Source organism: Saimiri boliviensis, chromosome 12, assembly GCF_048565385.1.
Source record: "Saimiri boliviensis isolate mSaiBol1 chromosome 12, mSaiBol1.pri, whole genome shotgun sequence".
In the NCBI taxonomy this organism is placed as follows: Eukaryota; Metazoa; Chordata; class Mammalia; order Primates; family Cebidae; genus Saimiri; species Saimiri boliviensis.
The window spans coordinates 48,575,557-48,598,162 of NC_133460.1; the positions used below are offsets into that span (position 1 = coordinate 48,575,557).

Sequence of the window (22,606 nt, forward strand, 5' to 3'; positions counted from 1 at the left end):
GGCTGACATGATGGCGGTGGATTCTCTGCAAACCCCTGGCCTCAGCTTCACAGACAGACTCACCAGCTTGTGGCGAGGAGCTCTGTCTTTCTAATAGACTCTCATCAGCCAAGCTTCCAAGACTGGTGTAAAGCAGAATACAGCTTCCTAAATTTATGAAAGAACTCTGATCAGCTCAGCAAGTCAACCAGAGAGCTCAGGACAATAATAAGAGTAGCACCAAAGATGCATTAAGATTTTGTCCAGGGCCAGAAGCAGTGGCTCACGCCTGTCATCCCAGCACTTTGGGAGGCAAGGTGGGCAGATCACTTGAGGTCAGGAGTTCGAGACCAGCCTGGCCAACATGGTGAAACCCCATCTTTACTAAAAATATAAAAATTAGCCAGGCATGGTGGTAATAACCTGTAATCCCACCTACTGGGAAAGCTGAGGCAAGAGAATCACGTGAGCCTGGGAGGCGGAGGTTACAGTGAGTCAAGATTACATCACTGCACTCTAGCCTTGGAGTTAGATCGAGACTCTGCCTTAAAAAAATAATTTTTGGCCGGGCGCGGTGGCTCAAGCCTGTAATCCCAGCACTTTGGGAGGCCGAGGCGGGTGGATCACAAGGTCAAGAGATCGAGACCATCTTGGTCAACATGGTGAAACCCCGTCTCTACTAAAAATACAAAAAAATAGCTGGGCATGGTGGTGCGTGCCTGTAATCCCAGCTACTCAGGAGGCTGAGGCAGGAGAATTGCCTGAACCCAGGAGGCGGAGGTTGCGGTGAGCCGAGATCGCGCCATTGCACTCCAGCCTGGGTAACAAGAGCGAAACTCCGTCTCAAAAAAAATAAAAAAATAAAAAATAAAAAAAAAATAATAATTTTTAAAAAAATGAGAGGCCGGGCGAGGTGGCTCACGTCTATAATCCTAGCACTTTGGGAGACTGAGATGGGTGGATCACGAGGTCAAGAGATTGAGACCATCCTGGTCAACATGGCGAAACCCCGTCTCTACTAAAAATACAAAAATTAGCTGGGCATGGTGGCACATGCTTGTAGTCTCAGCTACTCAAGAGGCTGAGGCAGGAGAATTGCCTGAACCCAGGAGGCGGAGGTTGCAGTGGGCCGAGATTGCGCCATTGCACTCCAGCCTGGGTAACAAGAGCGAAACTCGGTCTCAAAAAAAAAAAAAAAAAGAAATAACCCAAATATCTGGCAATGGAGAGTGACTAAATGAAGTATGGTATATCAATCATATGGAGTTAACTACTTGATTTTTATTTAACAAATGCATGCATGGTGCCTGTTCTTTGCCAGACACTATTCTAAGTGCTTCATGGATACTTCCTTACCTAACTGGGTGGCAGTAGTTGGAATAGTTACAAGTATGAGCTCTGGAGCCAATGCCTGGGTTCAAATCCTGGCTTTTCTACTTATTGGCTGTGTGAGCTTGGGCAAGTTATTTAACCTCTCTGTTCCTTGTTTCCTTCATTTGAAAATGATCATGAAAATAGAACTCATTTTATAGGTGTGTTCTGTGGATTTATTTCTGAATATTTTGCTCAGTGAAGGAAGGTGGCACATCCATATAAATGGCCTGGAAGGGTCTGGAAGATTCATTACTGAATGAGAAAAACAAACTGCAGTAGCTCACACTCAGTGTGAATTTATTTACTTAAAAATATGTGTACTTTCACACCTAAAAGAAGAAATGGGGAAAAAAGAAAAAAAAAAACTATTAAGAGGAGAAGGTCTGGAATGACAGAGGTTAGCTCTCAGATTGGAGGGATGGGAGTTGAAGGGAACTATCCTTATCAGCAACATTTTAATTTTTTACACTAATGCATTCCTGCATTGCTGCTGCCATTAAAAATTAATACGCGGTCCGGAAGGGTGCCGTGTGCAGCTGTCTGCGGTCCTGACTGGGCGCCAGGGCACAGCTACTGCTCCTGACTCGGGACACTGTGCCTCTGGGCCTCTTTCCCAGCAGCTCTGAAGGTGTCATGAAGACTCAGTGAGGAGGAAGGGGAGACCCATGGGTAGCTAGAAGCAAAGCCCCTGATGGCTGGGGAGGAAAAAAGAGAGACATCAAAAAATGGATTAGTTTCGTATAATTGCAATTAATAAGAGAGGTTTCCCAGTTGGGGGTGTCTCTCTAATGTTCTACGCATACCAACCAGGGAAGGAGCCATCCAGGGGCCCCGTTTCCCAAGAACTATGGAGGGAAGTGGGGAGACCCGCGCTTGCGGGCTAACGGCCTGAGGGTGAATGGCATCCAGCCACGGGGCTGACTGTGCTGCTATCAGATTTTCTGACTTCCTTTCTTGTCCCAGGGGTTCTGCTGGCCTAGACACCCCAGCTCTGCCTGCCTTCACCCCACCCTGGCTTTCTAGGTGATAGAGTCTGGGGCTAGACTAAATCCTACCTCAGGCTAACAGTGCAACCTTTTGAGGCTTCCTTTTGAGAATTAAATATACTACTTTCTGGCGGGGTGCAGTGGCTCATGCCTGTAATCCCAGCACTTTAGGAGGCCAAGGTGGGCGGATCACTTGAGGTCAGGAGTTTGAGACCAGCATGGCCAACATGTTGAAACCTCATCTCTACTAAAAATACAAAAATTAGCCGGGTGTGGTGGCGCATGCCTGTAGTCCCAGCTACTCAGGAGGCTGAGGCAGGGGAATTGCTTGAACCCAGGAGGCAGAGGTTGCGGTGAGCCGAGATCACGCCATTTGTACTCCAGCCTGGGCAACAGAGTGAGAGTCTGTCTCAAAGAAAAAAAAAAAAAACTACTTTCTCAATAGTATAAAAATTATATATTTTAATTTTAGAAAAATTAGAAAATATAGACTAACAAAAAGGAGAGAGGAAAAGTGACACATAATCTTGTATCCAGAGAGAACCACTGTTAACCGTTTTGCTGTATATATTATTCCAGTCCTTTTCCAGATGTAAGTATCTGTGTGTATATGAGTATAATTTTAAAAATGCAAATAGAGGCTGGGTACAGTGGCTTATGTCTGTAATCCCAGCATTTTGGGAGGCCGAGGTGGGCAGATCATCTGAGATCAGGAGTTCGAGATAAGCCTGGCCAACATGGTGAAACCCCATCTCTACGAAAAATACAAAAAGCGGCTGGGCCCGGTGGCTCACGCCTGTAATCCCAGCACTTTGGGAGGCCGAGGTGGGTGGATCACGAGGTCAAGAGATCGAGACCATCCTGGTCAACATGGTGAAACCCCGTCTCCACTAAAAATACAAAAAATAAGCTGAGCATGGTGGCGGGTGCCTGTAATCCCAGCTACTCAGGAGGCTGCGGCAAGAGAATTGCCTGAACCCAGGAGGCGGAGGTTGCACTGAGCCGAGATCGCGCCATTGCACTCCAGCCTGGGTAACGAGTGAAACTCCGTCTCAAAAAACAAAACAAAAACCAAAAAAAAAAACCCAAAAACCAAAAAACAAAACAAAACGAAAAGCTTAACTAGGCATTGTGGTGAGTGCCTGTAATTCTAGCTACTTGGGAGGCTGAGGCAGGGAGAATCACTTGAACCCTGGAGGTGGAGGTTGTAGTGAGCTGAGATCTCACCATTGCACCCCAGCCTGGGCAACAGAGTGAGACTCCATCTCAAAAAAATTAAAAAAAAAAATAGCCGGGTGTGGTGGCTCACGCCTGTAATCCTAACACTTTGGGAGGCCGAGGTGGGTGGATCACCTGAGGTCAGGAGTTCAAGACCAGCCTGGCCATCATGGTGAAGCCCCATCTTTTTTTTTTTTTTTTTAAATAATAAATAAAAAATAATTCACTAATTGTATTTGTTTGATGTGCTTTCAGTTAACAGTGTATGGAAAATCTCTTTCTCTCACGTCCAATGTTCTCTGACAGTGCAATTATTTGTGGGTATATACCATGTCCTGTATCGAGGTACAGAATGATAAATCCATACTGTTGAGTTGCAGGATGCCTCTAGTTTTTCACTGTGAAACATGCTTTGATAAACATTTGGTAGCTTTGCCTTTGATTACATTATAATCTTTCCTTGGCTAAGTTAGGAGTTGGATCATGGCTGGATGTGGTAGCTCATGCCTGTAATCCTAGTAATTTGGAAGGTCAAGGCAGGCAGATTACGAGGTCAAGAGATCGAGACCATCCTGGCCAACATGGTGAAACCCCGTCTCTACTAAAAATACAAAAAAATTAGCTGGATGTGGTGGCGTGCGCCTGTAGTCCCAGCTACTCAGTAGGCTGAGGCAGGAGAATTGCTTAAATCCGGTAGGCGGAGGTTGCAGTGAGCTGAGATCATGCCACTGCACTGTAGCCTGAGGCCTGGCAGCAAAGCAAGACTCTGTCTCAAAAAGAGAAAAAATGAAAATTAGCTGGGCATGGTGGTGCATGCCTGTAATCCCATCTACTTGGGAGGTTGAGGCAGGAGAATCACTTGAACCCAATGGAAGTTGCTGTGAGCCGAGATTGTGCCATTGCACACCAGCCTGGGCAACAAGAGAGAAATTCCGTCTCAAAAAAAAAGAAAGAAGTAGGATCATATGATTCTAGGCCTTTATTCTGGGTAGTCATGGCCAGGGAACATGATTTGAGCTTTGACGAGTATGAATTGCTGCAGTGATTCCACTCAGCGGTAGACCACTCAGTGGTTGTGCTCTGTGATGCTGGTGTGCCCAGGGTTAGGGCTGGGGAGGTGTAGGCACAGTTAAAACCACATGTGCACTTGACAAGCAGTCAGGTGTTTCGCATAGTGACATGTGTACTTGACAGCTATAGTGCCTTGCAGCTGTTGATTGTTGAGGTTGTGCAGTGGCCCCAGCAAACTATTGCTCAAATGAATTTTCCCTCCTTTCTTTCAGGGAGCACTCATAGGGTGGACCAAAGGCTTCAAGGCCACTGACTGTGAAGGGGAGGACGTGGTGGACATGCTCAGGGAAGCCATCAAGAGGAGAAATGTAGGCTGTGGTGCTGAGGCTCATGCCTGCTCCTGCCGCCTTCCCGAGACCCTCTGCTCTGCCAGCCTCTGCCCAGTTCCTGTGACTCTGGCCTCTGCCCGCCTTGCGATGACATGCCCCTGCTAAGGCTGTTTGACTTGCACATTCAACTCATAGTAGAGCTGTTGTTTTTTTTTTTTTTTTTTTTTTTTTGAAGGAGTTTGACCTGGACATTGTTGCACTTGTGAATGATACAGTGGGGACCATGATGACCTGTGGCTATGAAGATCCTAATTGTGAGATTGGCCTGATTGCAGGTTAGTGGTCTGGCATGGCCCATTGGCCTAATCCCCCTGAATCTGTTGATGGTTCCCTTTTAACATAGTGAGGGGACGGGCATTGTTCTGTTCTACAAAGGCTCTGCCCAAGGCAGAGATGAAGTTACGATTGGAACTCCAGGTTGCCAAGTTCTTTCTCCGTTAAGAGTCCTAAGCCAAGGTTATCCTTTCGATTGAGGAAGGATAATGGCACAGGAAGAAGGGATTTTTCAGTTATGACCTTGGGAGCGATTGTCTTGGGAGGAAGGAGACCACGGCTGGATTATCCTGGCCTGGGGCTGAGGGAGCTATTATAGATTTTCACTCTGGCTTCAATGTGCACCTCTTCTGTTCTCTGAATTCTTCTGGTTCTTGGGGGGCACAGGAAGGAGAGGAGCTGGAAATAAACTTAGAAGAGGGGAAAGGCCGGGCACAGTGGCTCAAGCCTGTAATCCCAGCACTTTGGGAGGCCGAGGCGGGTGGATCACAAGGTCGAGAGATCGAGACCAACCTGGTCAACATGGTGAAACCCCGTCTCTACTCAAAATACAAAAAATTAGCTGGGCATGGTGGCGCGTGCCTGTAATCCCAGCTACTCAGGAGGCTGAGGCAGGAGAATTGCCTGAACCCAGGAGGCGGAGGTTGCGGTGAGCCGAGATCGCGCCATTGCACTCCAGCCTGGGTAACAAGAGCGAAACTCCGTCTCAAAAAAAAAAAAAAAAGAAGAGGGGAAAGAAGTGGCCTGATACAGGCATTTTAAGGGTCTTTGGAAGAAGTCTGGCCGTGATTAAGGCCAAGGGTAGATTATAGGGGGAAGCTCTCTCTATGACGGGTAGAATGGGTAGGATTGGAACAGGTGGAGATGGGAACAAAAGGCATTTCAGGTAAGAACAGGCTAAGTAAGGATAGAACCTGGAAAAGTTGTTTCATTTGATCATCTGGGCTTTCTGGGTATACGCAGCAGGTGGAACGAGGAGGTGGGACACACTGAGCTATCTCCAATGCCAGGTAAGAGGGTTCCTCTCACTCTAACTCCTACCTGCTTTGTGAGCTTGGGCAGGTGGCTTGTTCTGTCTGACTTGAGTTTCTTCATCTGTGGGAGGGATCGGGCTAGATCTAGGAGGGCAAAGAGGTGAGGCCTATTGATTGACTGTAATTCTTGCCTGGACTGCTGTGCTGAGAATAGTTCTGAGGCCAAGTCATGGGCAAGGAAGAAGAGAGTGACTCACAGATGGCAAGCATGTTCTTGTCCAAGACTAGACGATTCCTCATGGTCCCTTCCAGCTCTGACTGCTAATTTTATGACTAGTTGGAAGCTTCGTGTGCCTAGGGCTTAACAATCATGATGATGAAGAACGCAGGTACGATTTATTGAATGCTTACCATGTGAAGGAAACTTACAAATAATACTTCATAACAAATCCATAAGGCAGGTATTATTTCCTTCTTTTGTGTGTGTGTGTGTGTGAGTTGGAATTTCACTCTTTGTTGCCCTGGCTAGAGTGCGGTGACGTGATCTCAGCTCACCGCAACCTCTGCCTCCCGGGCTCAAGCAATTATCCTGTCTCAGCCTCCTGAGTAGCTGGGATTATAGGCACATGCCACTATACCCAGCTTTTTTTTTTTTTTTTTTGTATTTTTAGTAGAAATGGGGTTTTGCCATGTTGGTTGGCCATGCTTGAACTCCTGATCTTAGGTGATCCGCCCACCTTGGCCTCCCAAAGTGCTGGGATTACAGGCATGAGACACTGCGCCCGGCCTTATTTCCTTCTTAGAAACGAAGAAACTGAGCCTCTGAAAGATGAGATACTTGCCTAAGGTTGGCCAGCTATGGCTGTAAAGCTGGATTCACATTCAGTCATATCTCACTCAAAGCCTAAATTCTTATTTGCTGCACTCTGCTGCCTTTCTAAAACCTGGTGGTGTCTTCAAAGACGAATGTTCCTTCACAATTCCCTCTAGGAACAGGCAGCAACCTGTGCTACATGGAGGACATGAGGAACATTGAGATGGTGGAGGCGGATGAAGGGAAGATGTGCATCAACACAGAGTGGGGAGGATTTGGGGACAATGGCTGCATAGAGGACATCCGGACCCGATATGACACGGAGGTGGACGAGGGCTCCTTGAATCCTGGCAAGCAGAGGTGAGGAGAGTGGATGTGTGCATTTATGCCGGCTGTGTAGTGAGCAACACTACCAGACTTAAGGGGGTACCATAGACAGCTTAGCTTTGTGTGCTTATTACAGCTGTCAAATGTCAGTGAAGTATCATGTGGGAACAAAAGAAAAATATATGACAAGTTTGGAACAGGTAAAAAGTCCCTTTTTCTAATTACTATAAGGCCCCATAAGCTCTAGTGGTGGTTCTGGAAGTGAGGCAGAGCATGCCAGCATGTTCATTCGCTGAGGGCATGGTGAGTGAGCCCTCTCGGGATGGGCTTTTAATAAGTCTCTTTCAGAGGCGAACGTCTTCAGGCCTTCAGGAGCCGGCTACCAGGTTGGTGACCTTTTCTGGGGGTGGGGAAGTGGCCACCTGTGATGGACGGGAGTGCTGGTTCTCAACCATGATGTCATGTCCTACCATGGGTCACGGCCACTTGCAAGGTATATTCCAATGACTAACCATATGAAAAATACTGAAACTGCTGGGCGCGGTGGCTCAAGCCTGTAATCCCAGCACTTTGGGAGGCCGAGGCGGGTGGATCACGAGGTCGAGAGATCGAGACCATCCTGGTCAACATGGTGAAACCCCGTCTCTACTAAAAATACAAAAAATTAGCTGGGCATGATGGCGCATGCCTGTAATCCCAGCTACTCAGGAGGCTGAGGCAGGAGAATTGCTTGAACCCAGGAGGCGGAGGTTGCGGTGAGCCGAGATCGTGCCATTGCACTCCAGCCTGGGTAACAAGAGCGAAACTCCGTCTCAAAAAAAAAAAAAAAAAAAAAAAAGAAAAAAGAAAAATACTGAAACTAATGAATGGCTTAAAAAAGAGTAGATTTCACTTGCATGCTGATATTACAAGAGAAAGGGGTAGCAGAGATAGAGCTGGCATGTGATATTAGTCCATTCTCCTTTTCATATAAAGAACTACCTGAGACTGGGTAATTTATGAAGAAAAGAGGTTTAATTGACCCACAGTTCCACAGGCTGTACAGGAAGCATGGCCGGAAGGCCTCAGGAAACTTACCATCATGGTGGAAGTGAAGGGTAAGCAGGCATGCCTTACATAGCTGAAGAAGGAGGAAGAGAGAGTGAAGGGGGAGGCGTTACACACTTAACCAGATCAGCCAGGTGTGGTGACTCACGCCTGTAATCCCAGCACTTTGGGAGGCCAAGGCAGGCAGATCACCTGAGGTCAGGAGTTTGAGACCAGCCTGGCCAACATGACGAAACCCCGTCTCTACTAAAAATATAAAAATTAGCCAGGCGTGGTGGCGCATGCCTGTATATCCCAGCTACTAGGGGGGCTGAGGCAGGAGGATCGCTTGAACCTGGGAGGCAGAGGTTGCAGTGAGCTGAGATTATGCCACTGCACTCCAGCCTGGGCAACAGGGTGAGACTCCATCTCAAAAAAAAATTTTTTTTTTAAACAACCAGATCTTATGAGAACTCAACTCACTATCACCAGAACAGCAAGGGGGAAATCCACCCCGTGATCCAGTCACCTCCACCAGGTCCCTCTTCCAACACTGGGGATTGCAATTCAACATGAGATTTGGGTGGGGACATAAATCCAAACCATATCACATGCTAAAACTTGATTATTAACCCAGGACCATCCACTAGAAGAAGGGTTGGCAAACTTATTCTGTAAAAGACCAGATAGTAAATGTTTTATGTTTTGCAGGCCATATGGTCTTTATCAAAGCTACTCAGTGTCTTAATATAGAAAATAAGGGGAGGCCGGGCGCGGTGGCTCACGCCTGTAATCCCAGCACTTTGGGAGGCCGAGGCGGGTGGATCACGAGGTCGAGAGATCGAGACCATCCTGGTCAACATGGTGAAACCCCGTCTCTACTAAAAATACAAAAAATTAGCTGGGCATGGTGGCGCGTGCCTGTAATCCCAGCTATTCAGGAGGCTGAGGCAGGAGAATTGCCTGAACCTGGGAGGCAGAGGTTGCGGTGAGCCGAGATCGCGCCATTGCACTCCAGCCTGGGTAACAAGAGCGAAACTCCGTCTCAAAAAAGAAGGGGAAACATAGATTTATTGTATGGGTGCTATCCAAATGGAGGGCTTGAGCAGATGGGAAATGGGAGGGGATGCCTAGGCCATGGACACCTTGGGAGCTGTTGAACTGAGAACGTTGTCTAGGAAGAGGCTCAGATCAGACAAAAGACCAGCGCCCTTTGGCACCAATCTTTGTAACTGGAAGGCAGGTGAGTTGTGGTAAGCCCAGCTGAAGCAGGGATTGCTCCAGAAAGAAGGGATCTTACCTTTGAATCCTAAGTTGGGGCATCTGAGTATCATGGTTCTTCTCAAGGGGCAGTTCCTTCTAGTTAGTTTTGTGTCTGTATCCGCTGAAAGCTTACATTTTTGGACTGAGATTTTAAGGGGGCAACACCTTTGAACTTGCCTTGAAACCATCATTGTTTGTCTGTTCTGGTGTTAATTCCGTTAGACTGATGAGGTCTTGTGCAGTTAAGAGAACCCAAGCTCAGCACGTAAATGCTTTCCATTTGACTCTGCAAGCAGTGGCAGTCTGGCTCTGTGTCATTGTTGTTAATGATGATGTGTATCACCATTACACACCCTGTGTAGAGTGCCCGGTCAGTACAAGTCCCCTTTTCTCTCTTGCTCTCTTGGCCCTCTTGGAGCTCACAGTATGGTAGAAACGGGGAAGAAATTAACACTTTTTTTTGAGACACAGTTTTCCTCTGTCACTGGGCTGGAGTACAGGGGCGCGATCTCTGCTCACTGCAACCTCCGACTCCCTGGTTCAGTCTCCCTCCTCAGCCTCTTGCATACCTGGGATTATAGGCACATGACACCACACCCAGATAATTTCTGTACTTTTAGTAGAGATTTGGTTTTACTATGTTGGCCAGGATGGTCTCGATCTCTTGACCTCATATCCGTCTGCCTCAGCCTCCCAAAGTGCTGGGGAGTGAATTAACACCTTTGAGAACCCCCGGTGCATGCAGACAGTTTCAGTGGTTATCTCACAGAGCAGAATCTCCAGTGGAACAGATTTGTAATGTAAAGCCAAGGAGAATTGGCTTTGGGGCCAAGGCTGGGGACTAACTTTGGCTTAGTGTCCACTGTGCCCAGATGCTTGCCTCCTAACAGTCTTGTGGGGGGCTGCTCTGCTCCCAGTTTTGTAGATGATAGCTTGCAGTGGTTGCTCACATCAGACAGCTAGTATGTGGCAGAGCCGGGACCCAGATCTTGTTCCATGTGGCGTCAAAGCCTGGCTTTCTCACATCATGGGGTCTTCTGCATTGCGTATCTGCCCCAACCTTATCCCTCTTCCCAAACAGATACGAGAAAATGACCAGTGGGATGTACCTAGGAGAGATCGTACGGCAGATCCTGATCGACCTGACCAAGCAGGGTCTCCTCTTCCGAGGGCAGATTTCAGAGCGTCTCCGGACCAGGGGCATCTTCGAAACCAAGTTCCTGTCCCAGATCGAAAGGTGACCTGTGATCAAGTTCATTGTGAGACTCTGACTGGCATACACTGCCACCACGCTGGGGTTGGGCCAATTTGAGGTTTAAAGATAAAAACAGAAAGGCTCTGGCTGGGCAAGGGGTTGCCTCCTGGGGTCGCTCCTTCCTTCTACCTGATTCAGGGTCACAGCCTCGAGGACCATGTGCACAGCACTGTGGGGCCCGCAGCCTTCCTGGGCCTCAGAATGTTTAGCAGAGATGATTGAGTCCTCCACCAAGCTTCCTAAATAGCTACACAGGAGTTAGGTTAAAGCTAAAAAAAAAAAAAATTCCCTTTTATTCCTGAAGAGATAATGTGTCCATAAAATGAAATGAATATCCAGGAAAAAATCAACCAAATGCTCAAATACAGCTATTTTGATTTTTGCGTATTATGTTCCCTTTTATTTTATATATTTATTTTTATTTTTATTTTTATTTTTATTTTTGGTTACAGGAGCTCACTCCATCACCCAGGTTGGAGTACGGTGGTGCAATCGTGGCTAATTACAGCCTCTATCTCTTTTTTCTTTTCTCTCTCTTTTTTTTTTTTTTTTTTTGCTACAATATTAACCATTAATACTGATCTATCTCATTTTTCTTACTATACATATGTTATTCATTCAGATGATCCTCCCACCTTAGCCTTCTGGGTAGCTTGGGACCACAGGCGCACACCACAATGCCCGGCTAATTTTTGTATTTTTTTGTAGAGATGAGGTTTCCCCATGTTGCCCAGGCTGGTCTCGAACTCCTGACCTCAAGCGGTCTGCTGGCCTCAGCCTCCCAAAGTGCTGGGATTACAGGCATGAGCCACTGTGCCCTGCTCCTTTTAAGTTTCTGAATTCATGCAAACATTTTTCATAATCATAATCATATTACATTTTTCACTCTGTATATTATGTTTTCAGTGTTAGTGAAAATTTTCATTTAAAATTCTGGTTTTATTTTTATTTTTATTTATTTATTTTTGAGATGAATAAATAAATTCATCTCAGGCTCTTGTTGCCCAGGCTGGAGTGCAATGGCACAATCTTGGCTCACTGCAACTTCTGCCTCCTGGATTCACACGACTCTCCTGCTTCAGCCTCCCGAGTTGCTAGGATTACAGGCATGTGCCACCATGCCTGGCTAATTTTTCGTATTTTTTTTTTTTAGTAGAGACAGAGTTTCACCATGTTGGTCAGGCTGGTCTTGAACTCCTGATCTCAGGTGATCTACCCGCCTTGCTCTCCCAAAGTGTTGGGATTACAGGCGTGAGCCACCGTGCCCAGCTATTTTGTTTTTTTTTTTATTACACAAAGTGTTAAGCATATACAAAAGTGGAAAGAGAAGTAAAGTGAGCTCACTGTTTTCATCACCATGTTCAACAATAATAAACTCATGGCCAAACTGGGCTCATCTATACAGTCTTGCTGACCCATCCCCAGGCTGGGTTATTAGAAACAAATCTCACATCTTAAATCCGTTCATCTATAAATATTTCATAATGTATTTCTGAAATATAAGGGTTTTTAATAAAACATAACTATAGTACCATTATCACACTTTAAAAGCTAATGATAAACCTCAATCTCATAAAACATCCTGCTAGTGTTCTGATTTCCTGAATTGCCAAAAATTAATGGTTTTTACAGTTCTTTTGTTTGCATCGGTATCCAGAGTTTATACATGGCATTTGATTGATATGTTTAAACAATCTCTGTTAATCTGTGGGTTCCCCACCCTTGTTTTCCTTTGCAATGTATTTCTTGAAGAAACTGTCATCTTATCCTATGAGTTTCCTGTATTCTAGATTTTGTGGATTGCAGCATTTAGCATTTTCCTCTATCTTCTTGTATTTCCTGAAAACTTATAGTTAGACCCAGATGCTTAGTTAGATTCAGTAGTGAATTTTGGACAAGAATATTTCTTAGGTGGCATTGAGTTGTCTGTCTGTCTTTCTTTCTTTTAGGATGTTATCAGTCATTGATGCATATTGCCTGGATCTATTATTTCACTAGACATCATAAATGGTGATGATTCCTGCAGTTATTAGCTGGAATACTTCTAGAAAGAGGAACTTTCCCCTATCAACTCTTTGGTGTAATTATCATTTTGAATGGCTGCATATTAAACGATGTTATTGTGCTATAATTTACTAAACTTTCCCTTTAGTATAGGACATCTAGATTGTTAATTTATAAATTCCTGTTATTCTGAGTAACACCGTAGTTCTTTTAGTACACATAGTCATTTGAATTATGTAAATTACTTCCTTAGTAGTAGAAATGTTTGGTTAAAAGAAGTGTTTTGCCATGGGCGCAGTATTTTTTTTTTTTTTTAATATTTTCAGTTTCTGTCACTACCAGTTATGTACAAATGTGTCAGTTTCACTGCTTTTTATGCTAGCACTGGTTGTTATCTGATGCTTTGTATTTAGATTTTCTCTCCATTTGTGATCCCTCATTTAATTCTCCTGGTCTTTATGGTCAGATGCCCACAAGTGAAAAACTACTTTGCAGTGGGGGAGGGGGGAGAAAACACATTGTACACAAAAGTGGTATACTTGATGAGATAAATCAGATGGGCTGTTTAAGGGGAGTTCTTACTGTTTAAGGAGACGATGGCAGAATCAGTAACAGCAGCAGCGATTATGTATTTTTGGAGTGTTAATTAGCAAGTGTTCAGCATCCTTCTCCTGTCTAGTCTTCAGCCCATCCAATCTGAACAGACAGGTTAAAAATCATCATGTTTGGTGACTAAAGGGATCCTGTTTTGCTATATAAAACAGCTTCTCTCTGATGAGCAGTAGATAAACAAGTTTATTTATTTTTGCCTTGCTTTTTTTGCTGTAATACAAGGGAACTTGTTCCTAGACAAGTGCAATGTGGCAACACTCTTATGCCTCCAGAACGATTTGCCTCTGCTGCACAAGAGGTATCTGTTTTGGATGTCTTCATTTCTGCAGATTTTTTTTTTTATTCTGAGACAGGGTCTCACTCTGTTGTCTGGGCTGGAATGCAGTGGCGCAATCACAGCTCAGTGCATCACTGACCTCCTGGGTTCAAGTGATCCTCCCACTTCAGCTGCCACCCCTGCCCCTCTCCCCTGCTCCCACCCCACCAAGTAGCTGAGACTATAGGCGCATACCACCACACCCAGCTAATTTTTAATTTTTGTATTTTTTTTTGTAGAGATGGGGTTTCACCATGTTGCCCAGGTTGGTCTTGAATTCCTGGGCTCAAGCCATTCGCCTGCCTAGACCTCCCAAAGAGCTGGTATTACAAGCGTGAGCCACTGTGCCCGGCCAGGTTTTCTTTTTTAAAACCTTCACGAAATAAAAAGAAAATCATGGCTGGGCACAGTGGCTCATGCCTATAATTCCAGCACTTTGGGAGGCTGAGGCAGGCGGATCACCTGAGGTCAGGAGTTCGAGACCAGCCTGACCAACATGGAGAACCCTCATCTCTACTAAAAATACAAAATTAGCCAGGGTGTGGCAGTACATACCTGTAGTCTCAATTACTTGGGAGGCTGAGGCAGGAGAATCCCTTGAACATGGGAGGCAGAGGTTGTGGTGAGCTGAGATTGCACCATTGCACTCTAGACTGGGCAACAAGAGGGAAATTACGTCTCAAAAAAAAAAAAAAGAAAAAAGAAAATCCTATCCACTTATTGCTGATGGGAATTGGTAGGCGCTGTGCTGACTGCAGCCCATTTCAAAGCAGTTTGTCAAATGGATGGGGCAGAGTTCTCAGGGGGAAGAGCCCTGGGACTTAGAGCTTGAGTTTAAGATTTACCTCCACTACTTAACCTGTTGATTCTGCGTGACCTGAGGCAGGTTGTTTCACTTCTTTGAACCTCAGTTTCCCGCCTCATAATGTAAGTAATTGCCCTGTTGCTTAACCCCCAGGATTGCTCTGAGGATCAGGAAGGGAATGTACTTGAACTGGGTAAGCTGTGAAAAGCCGGGCCCAGGAAGGAATTACAGGCTTTCTCTTGAGACATACCAGTTAAAAAACCTTTTTTTCTTACTACGCAAATGTTATTCATTCATTTTAGAGAATCTAACAAATACAGATAAGCAAAAGAAAAATAAGAGTTAGGCCAGGCATGGTGGCTCATACCTGTAATCCCAGCACTTTGGGAGGCTGAGGCAGGGGGACCACCTGAGGTAGGGAGTTCAAGGCTAGTTTGAGACTAGCCTGGCCAACAAGGTGAAACCCTGTCTCTACTAAAAATACAAATATTAGCTGGGCGTGGTGGCGGGTGCCTGCAGGAGAATCACTTGAACCCGGCTGGAGGAGGTTGCCGTGAGCTGAGACGGCACCATTACACTCCAGCCTAAGTGACAGAGCAAGACTCTGTCTCAAAAAAAAAGAAAAGAAAAATAAGAATTACCTGTAATCCTGACAATGAATAGATTTCCCTGTGTGTGTGTGTGTTTTCTGGGCAAGGATAAACATTAAGACAAAAAAACAAAATCATACAGCACATAATATTTCATAATATATTTTTTCACTATGTCATGAAGATTTTCCATGGCATGAAATATTCTCATGCACAGTCATCTCTTTTTGAGACAGGATCTCACTCTTTTGCCCAGGCTGGAGTACAGTGGTATGATCATGGCTCACTGCAACCTCAAACTCCTGAGCTCAATCCTCATGCCTCAGTCTCACAAATAGCTGGGACTATAGGCATGTGCAATTATACCTGGCTAATTTTTAATTTTTTTTTTTTTTTTTGGTAGAGATGTGGTCACGTTATATAGCCCAGGCTGGTCTCAAATTCCTGGCCTCAAGTGCTTCTCCTGCCTCAGTGTCCCAAAGTGCTAGAATTACACGCATAAGCTACTGTGCTGGCCACAAACTCATCTTTAAGATCTACAAAGAATTCTATCATTTGGCTACACCACCATTTACCAGCTGAATTCCCTGTATGGTCATATAGATTGTTTCTCAGTTGTTCTTTCTTTCTTTCTTTCTTTCTTTTTTTTTTTTTAAGACGGAGTTTCGCTCTTGTTACCCAGGCTGGAGTGCAATGGCGCGATCTCGGCTCACCGCAACCTCCACCTCCTGGGTTCAGGCAATTCTCCTGCCTCAGCCTCCTGAGTAGCTGGGATTACAGGCACGAGCCACCATGCCCAGCTAATTTTTTTGTATTTTTAGTAGAGACGGGGTTTCACCATGTTGACCAGGATGGTCTCGATCTCTCGACCTCGTGATCCACCCGCCTCGGCCTCCCAAAGTGCTGGGATTACAGGCTTGAGCCACCGCGCCCGGCCCTCAGTTGTTCTTTCTTGATAACACTCTTCTTCCCTAAATATTACCTGAGACAGTCAAGGCTACAACTTCACACTGCATGGCATAGGAGCCAGGGCTCTGTTTAAGTACCATTTGTTCCCTGTGAGATGACCAGGGTTTAGACTCAAAGCCAGCCTGCGCTATGATGGGTGCTTCTCTGCATGTGTTTACAGTCCTACCGGGTTCCCATTCTCTAAGGTTCTGACTGTATTTTGTATATTCATTTATTCACTTGCTCATTAAATATACCCTGCTGGCTACTACTGAAAATATAGTCTTACTGTCCAAGAGCCAAGAAATCAGAAAAAGGGAAGAAGATGCAGAGAATCAGAAAAAGTTAAATAGAAGGAAAGGTGGCCTTCAGTTGAAGGGGGCCAGAGTATGGGAGTTGGCACGATTCATGGGGAAGTACAAGAGGTGGTGTGAAAAGGCTTGCATTTGAGCCCCTGCTCTCTACCGAGAGGGCACAGCTCTAGCAGGCTGAGCCTCAGCCTCCTCTTCTGAAAAATGGGTACCTGGCGCGTTGGTTGCTACAGCTCATATGGCTTCTAGTGAGATCGTAGATGTGAACATGCTGAACACCACAGGCACTCACACTTTATTTTTTAAAGTTGATGGAACTTCCAGGGGTGGTGGACCTTCCTGAGTCTCAGCTTCTAAGGCATTCTGCTCCAGCCTAGCCATTGCCTGGGTCAATTTCTCCTCCCTGCTGCATGGGCATCTAAGAATGGGGAGGCCATGGGTTGCATTGAGCATGACCCAGGGCCCTGGAAAGCAGGTCCTGACTCCCTGCTCTGTTGCCGGCAGCGATCGGCTGGCCCTCCTCCAGGTCAGGAGGATTCTGCAGGAGCTGGGCCTGGACAGCACATGTGAGGACAGCATCGTGGTGAAGGAGGTGTGCGGAGCTGTGTCCCGGCGGGCAGCCCAGCTCTGCGGTGCTGGCCTGGCTGCCGTAGTGGAAAAAAGGAGAGAAGACCAGGGGCTGGAACACCTGAAGATCACTGTGGGTGTGGATGGCACCCTGTACAAGCTGCACCCTCAGTGAGTGCCCAGGAGAGGCGTGGTGGGTGGGGCAGCGGAGGTGCTGGCGGACGAGGGTGGATTTGGCATAGCCTCCTCAACTGATGCATGGGAAGATGTGTCCCCGTCCTTTTATGGGAAAGGAGTGCTGTGTGGTCAAGTCACCTATTCAATCTGACACACAAGACGTGAGCCCTGGTGCCTCTGCTACCCAGTAATATGATGTGGGAATGTTAGCCGGCCTCTCTCAACCCCGGGTTTCTCATCCACAAAAGGCTGGCACTAATAATCCCTAAGACATAGGGCTAAATGCATGAGGTTGAAATGAGTTAGCGTATGTAAAGTGCTTCACACAGGACTCAAGAAATTTAAGTTGACTGGTTGCAGTGGCTCATGCCCGTAATGGCAGAGATGGGAGGATCACTTGAGCTCAGGAGTTCGAGACCAGCCGGGCAACACAGAGAGACTCCATCTCTACAAAAATAAATAAATAAAATACACAATGAGCAAAAATTACAAAAATTAGTTGGGCGTGGTGATGCATACCTATAGTCCCAGATACATGGGAGGCTGAGCTGGGGGGCTTGAGCCTGGAAACTCTAGGCTGCAGTGAATTGTGATTGCACAGCTGTGCCCTATCCCGGGGCTGCAGAATGAGACTGTGTCTTAAAAAAAAAAAAAAAAATTTAAAAAGAAGCTGTTTAGAGCCTTGGAAAGCAAACCAAAGGGAAGAGACTAAAGAAATTAGATTATGATCATTTACAAACGTGCTGATTCTACATGGAAGGGCTGATGATGTTTCTCTCTCTTTTTCATAGCTTTTCTAGAATATTGCAGGAAACTGTCAAGGAACTAGCCCCTCGATGTGATGTGACATTCATGCTGTCAGAAGATGGCAGTGGAAAAGGGGCAGCGCTGATCACTGCTGTGGCGAAGAGGATACAGCAGGCACGGAAGGAGAACTAGGAACCCCTGGGATTGGGCCTGATGCATCTTGGATACTGACCAGCCTTTCCTCTGGCAGATCAGTTGGACAGAGACCAGTGGGCACCGTCCTGGCTGACCTCACCTTCTGGATGGCCGAAAGAGAACCCCAGGTTCTCGGGTACTCTTAGTATCTTGTTACTGGATTTGCAGTGACATTACATGACATCTCTATTTGGTATATTTGGGCCAAAATGGGCCAACTTGTGAAATCAAAATTTCTGTCCTGAGAGCTCCCCTTTCAACACATTTTTCAGTTGAGGCTTGAGCTGAAAGTTCTCTATGGCTTTCAGTGCTGTGGCTGCTGCACTTGGAAACATACAGAATCTCCCCATGTGGCTGGCAGGCTGAGTTTCCCCCCAGGACGCTTAAGCCATCTCTGGTGGGGGATCAGGCCCTCTACTTGTGGATGAACATTGGAGAGGAAGAGGAACTCGTGTCATGAACTAGGGGGATCTCATCTAACTTGTTCTTAACTTGCCATGTTGACTTCAAATCTGATGAGGGAACAAAGACTTTGAAGCATCCAGCCTCAGGATGCAGGGAGGTTGATTACCAGGGAGCCCTGCAGGAGTCTTTGCATGTTTAAAGTAAGTTATGTCAGCATCCTGTAGGGTTTTGTTCCTTATTAAGCGTGTGCTATGCGGTGCGGTGCTGTCTGGGGCATCAATTTTTCATTTTGCATGTGGTTTGTGTTGCTGCTGATGTTGTTTTAAGGATCATTAGGTATACAAAATCCAGCAAATTAATAAAAAATTTTTGATTTTCCAAGAAACACTGCATGAGATGCTGATATTTCTTCTGGGAGGCTCACTTGGCAAAGCCATGCTTTGTTGGTGGAATAAGGGATTCAGCGTCAGAAGGAGCTTGAGCATTTTTCTCTAGTCCAAACTTCTTACCAACAAGGGGAAATATATGGAATATCTTCTACAATATCCTTAACAGATTATCCAGATTTCATTAGAATACTTAACAGATTATCCAGATTTCATTAGATTATCCAGATTTCCCACATGATCCTACAGCTCTTGCTTTTGAACAGCTGGAGTTGACTGGAAGTCCTTCTGACTTCTGAGTTGGGATCCTCCCATACGCCCCATTGGTCTCCATTCTACCCTGCAGAACTATGTGGAATTGGCCTGTCCCTGACCATTTCTCTAGTTGATGTCCTCTCTCTGACCCGCTTCCCTGCTTTACCGGAACTGCCTGTGCTTTTCTGTTTTGCCACATAGTTATCTGCGTGATTTCGCATCTGGCCAGATAGATTGTAAACTCTTTGTCAGACACATTCTTGTATTGCTCTAGTGAACCTAGTACTCTGCCACTCCTATCAAAGACTTACTTGATTGAAAAAATAGGGCCGGGCGCGGTGGCTCAAGCCTGTAATCCCAGCACTTTGGGAGGCCGAGGCGGGTGGATCACGAGGTCGAGAGATCGAGACCATCCTGGTCAACATGGTGAAACCCCGTCTCTACTAAAAATACAAAAAATTAGCTGGGCATGGTGGCGCGTGCCTGTAATCCCAGCTACTCAGGAGGCTGAGGCAGGAGAATTGCCTGAGCCCAGGAGGTGGAGGTTGCGGTGAGCCGAGATCGCGCCATTGCACTCCAGCCTGGGTAACAAGAGCGAAACTCTGTCTCAAAAAAAAAAAAAAAAAAAAAAATAGAACTTTTCAAGAAATTATCTTCAGAAAAAGAATGGACTAGGCATGGGGGCTCAAACCTGTAATCCAGCACTTTGGGAGGCTAAGGCAGGAAGATTGCTTGAGGCCAGGAGTTCAAGAACAGCTTGGGCAACATAACAAGACCTCCACCCATATAAAAAATTTTTTTAGTTAGTAGAATGTGGTGGTGCACAGCTGCTGTCCCAGTTACTCAGGAGGCTGAGGTGGCGGGAATCTCTTGAGTCTCAGTTAGAGGTTACAATCAGCTATGATTGTACCACTGCACTCCAGCCTAGACAACAGAACAAGACCCTGCTTCTTAAAAAAGAGAGAGAGAGAGAGAGAGAGAGAGAAAGAAAAGAAAGAGCGGAAGGAAGAAAGAAAGGAGAGTCAACTATTGTCATGGGAAACAAACGGAAAAGAATAATCCACAGTGATTTTATTTTTATTTTTATTTATATGCTTAATCATATACTTAATTATGACAACTCCACAGAGTGCTCTTACTGTCTCTTCAAAAGATTATGGTGCCAGACGTGGTGTCTCACACCTGTAATCCCAGCACTTTGGGCGGCCGAGGCAGGTGGATCATGAGGTCAGGGGTTTGAGACCAGCCTGACCAACAAGGTGAAACCCTGTCTCTACTAAAAATACAAAGAATTAGCTGGGCATGGTGGCGCATGCCTGTAGTCCCAGCTACTTGGGAGGCTGAGGCAAGAGAATCGCTTGAACCTGGGAGGCGGAGGTTGCAGTGAGCCAAGATCACGCCACTGCACACCAGCCTGGGTGACAGAGTGACACTCTGTCTCAAAAAAAAAAAAAAAAAAAAGAAAACGATTATGGCTTCAGCTGGGCCCGGTGGCTAATGCCTGTAATCTCAGCACTTTTGGAGGCCAAGGCAGGCAGATAATTTGAGGTCAGGAGTTTGAGACCAGCCTGGCCAGCATGGTGAAACCCCATCTGTACTAAAAATATATATAAAAAAAAAAATAGCTGGGCATGGTGGCAGATGCCGGTGATCCCAACTACTTGGGAAGCTGAGGCAGGAGAAACTCTTGAGCCTGGCAGGTGGAGGTTGCAGTGAGCCGAGATCAAGCCACTGCACTCTAGCCTGGGCAACAAATCGAGACTCTGTCTCAAAAAAAAATTTTTTTTTTAATTCCAGCTCTAAATGTCAACACTTGCTGAAGCAGGATGTCCAGATGGAGTGAAGGAGGCTGAGTCTAAAGACCGAGAGAGAGAGGCCAGCTAGGGCTGGAGGTAATGAGGGAGCTGAGGGTTCCCTGGGACATAGTTTTTTATTCTTTCTTTTTTGTTGTTTTTTTGAGACAAGGTCTCACTCTGTCACCCAGGTTGGAGCGGTGGCACAATCCCAGCTCACTGCAACTTTGACCTCCCAGGCTTAAGCCATTCTCCGATCTCAGCCTCCTGAGTAGCTGGAACTGCAGGTGCATGCCACCATGCCAGCTAACTTTTAAATTTTTTTGTAGAGGCAGGGGTCTCACTATGTTGCCCTGACTTGTCTCAAACTCCTGGCCTCAAGTGATCCTCCTGCCTTGGCCTTCCAAAGTGCTGAGATTTACAGTCGTGAGCCAACGTGCCTGGTCCATACTTTCAATACAAATGTATGGTGATACTACTGTGAATAGGTCCTAGATTTACCAAAATTATCTTTTTTTTTTTTGTACTTTAAGGTTATATCTCTCTAGAGAAATGTTGTATGAATTTATTAAATGTACCTTTTTGTATTTGGAAGTTATGCCTCTTTGGAGAAAAGTTGCACGTTATCAGGTTTTGTCTTAATCAATTAAAAACCTTGCTGTCCTTACTCTCTTTCCCCAGTTCTCCCATTTCATGGTAAGACATCCTCAGCTTCCAGTCCCTCTTTTCCCTGGTTCTGCTAGGGGGTCTTTCTCTTTCTTGCTGTCCTTTCTGGACAAATGATCTGACCCATAGGTTCAGGGTGTTGTGCCGTTAAGTTCTGCCATGACCCAGTCTCTCAGCTCATGTTTGGCAGGTCAGGGGAGGTCACTCGGCCCCTTCTCTCCCAGCTCTGGTCTCTTACAAGAAAAAGGAGCCCCAAGGTATCTAGGCAACCTTGCACATTCTGACTAATTGATAGCATCATAGAATCCTTGAACGAGAACCAGAACTCTGAGAAGGCAGACATCTATCTTGCTTTTTTAAAACAGGCCAGTCCCTGAAACATCTTGGGCAATGGAGGGTTAACTTATCCTCAAAGTTTACTAGGTAAGACCAGCAGCCATACAGCAAGGTAAATTGTCCTCATGAGAACTCCAGAGACTTTATTTTTCTCTTTTTTTGAGACAGGGTCTTGCCATGTTACCCAGTCTGGTCTCGAACTCTTGGGCTCAAGCAATCCTTCCACCTTAACCTCCTCAGTAGCTGGGATTACAGGCACATGCCACTTTACCCAGCTGACTCTGCCTTTTAAGAAGAGCATCTTTGGCTGGGCACAGTGGCTCACACCTATAAACCCAGCACTTTGGGAGGCCGAGGCAGGCAGATCACTTGAGGTTAGGAGTTGGAGACCAGCCTGACCAACGTGGAGAAACTTTGTCTTTACTAAAAATACAAAACTAGCTGGGGGTGGTGATGCATGCCTGTAATCTCAGCTACTTGGGAGGCTGAGGCAGGAGGATCACTTGAACCCGGGAGGCAGAGGTTGTGGTGAGTTGAGATCATGCTATTGCACTCCAGCATGGGTAACAAGAGTGAAATCCCATCGCAAAAAAAGAAAGCAAAG

The 22,606-nt window shown here is 46.0% G+C and overlaps 1 protein-coding gene across 6 annotated transcripts in view; it reads left to right on the forward strand.

Moving 5' to 3' along the window:
- HKDC1 (hexokinase domain containing 1) overlaps positions 1–22,606 on the forward strand; it is a 74,031-nt gene that overhangs the window by 38,937 nt on the left and 12,488 nt on the right. The window contains exons 13-19 of one of the 6 annotated variants that reach the window (XR_012512836.1): positions 4,841–4,936; positions 5,133–5,232; positions 7,195–7,378; positions 10,716–10,871; positions 16,980–17,213; positions 18,011–18,766; positions 21,005–21,099. Coding sequence is in view for 3 of the 6 variants with exons in the window: in XM_003928658.3 (XP_003928707.1) it covers positions 4,841–4,936; positions 5,133–5,232; positions 7,195–7,378; positions 10,716–10,871; positions 16,980–17,213; positions 18,011–18,158 (918 nt within the window). In the remaining 3 variants the exon portion in view is untranslated. Of the gene's footprint in view, positions 1–4,840; positions 4,937–5,132; positions 5,233–7,194; positions 7,379–7,481; positions 8,197–10,715; positions 10,872–12,838; positions 12,970–16,979; positions 17,214–18,010; positions 19,496–21,004; positions 21,100–22,606 lie in introns of those variants that run through there. The other 5 variants (XR_012512837.1, XR_012512838.1, XM_003928658.3 and 2 more) reach the window with 5 other exon arrangements.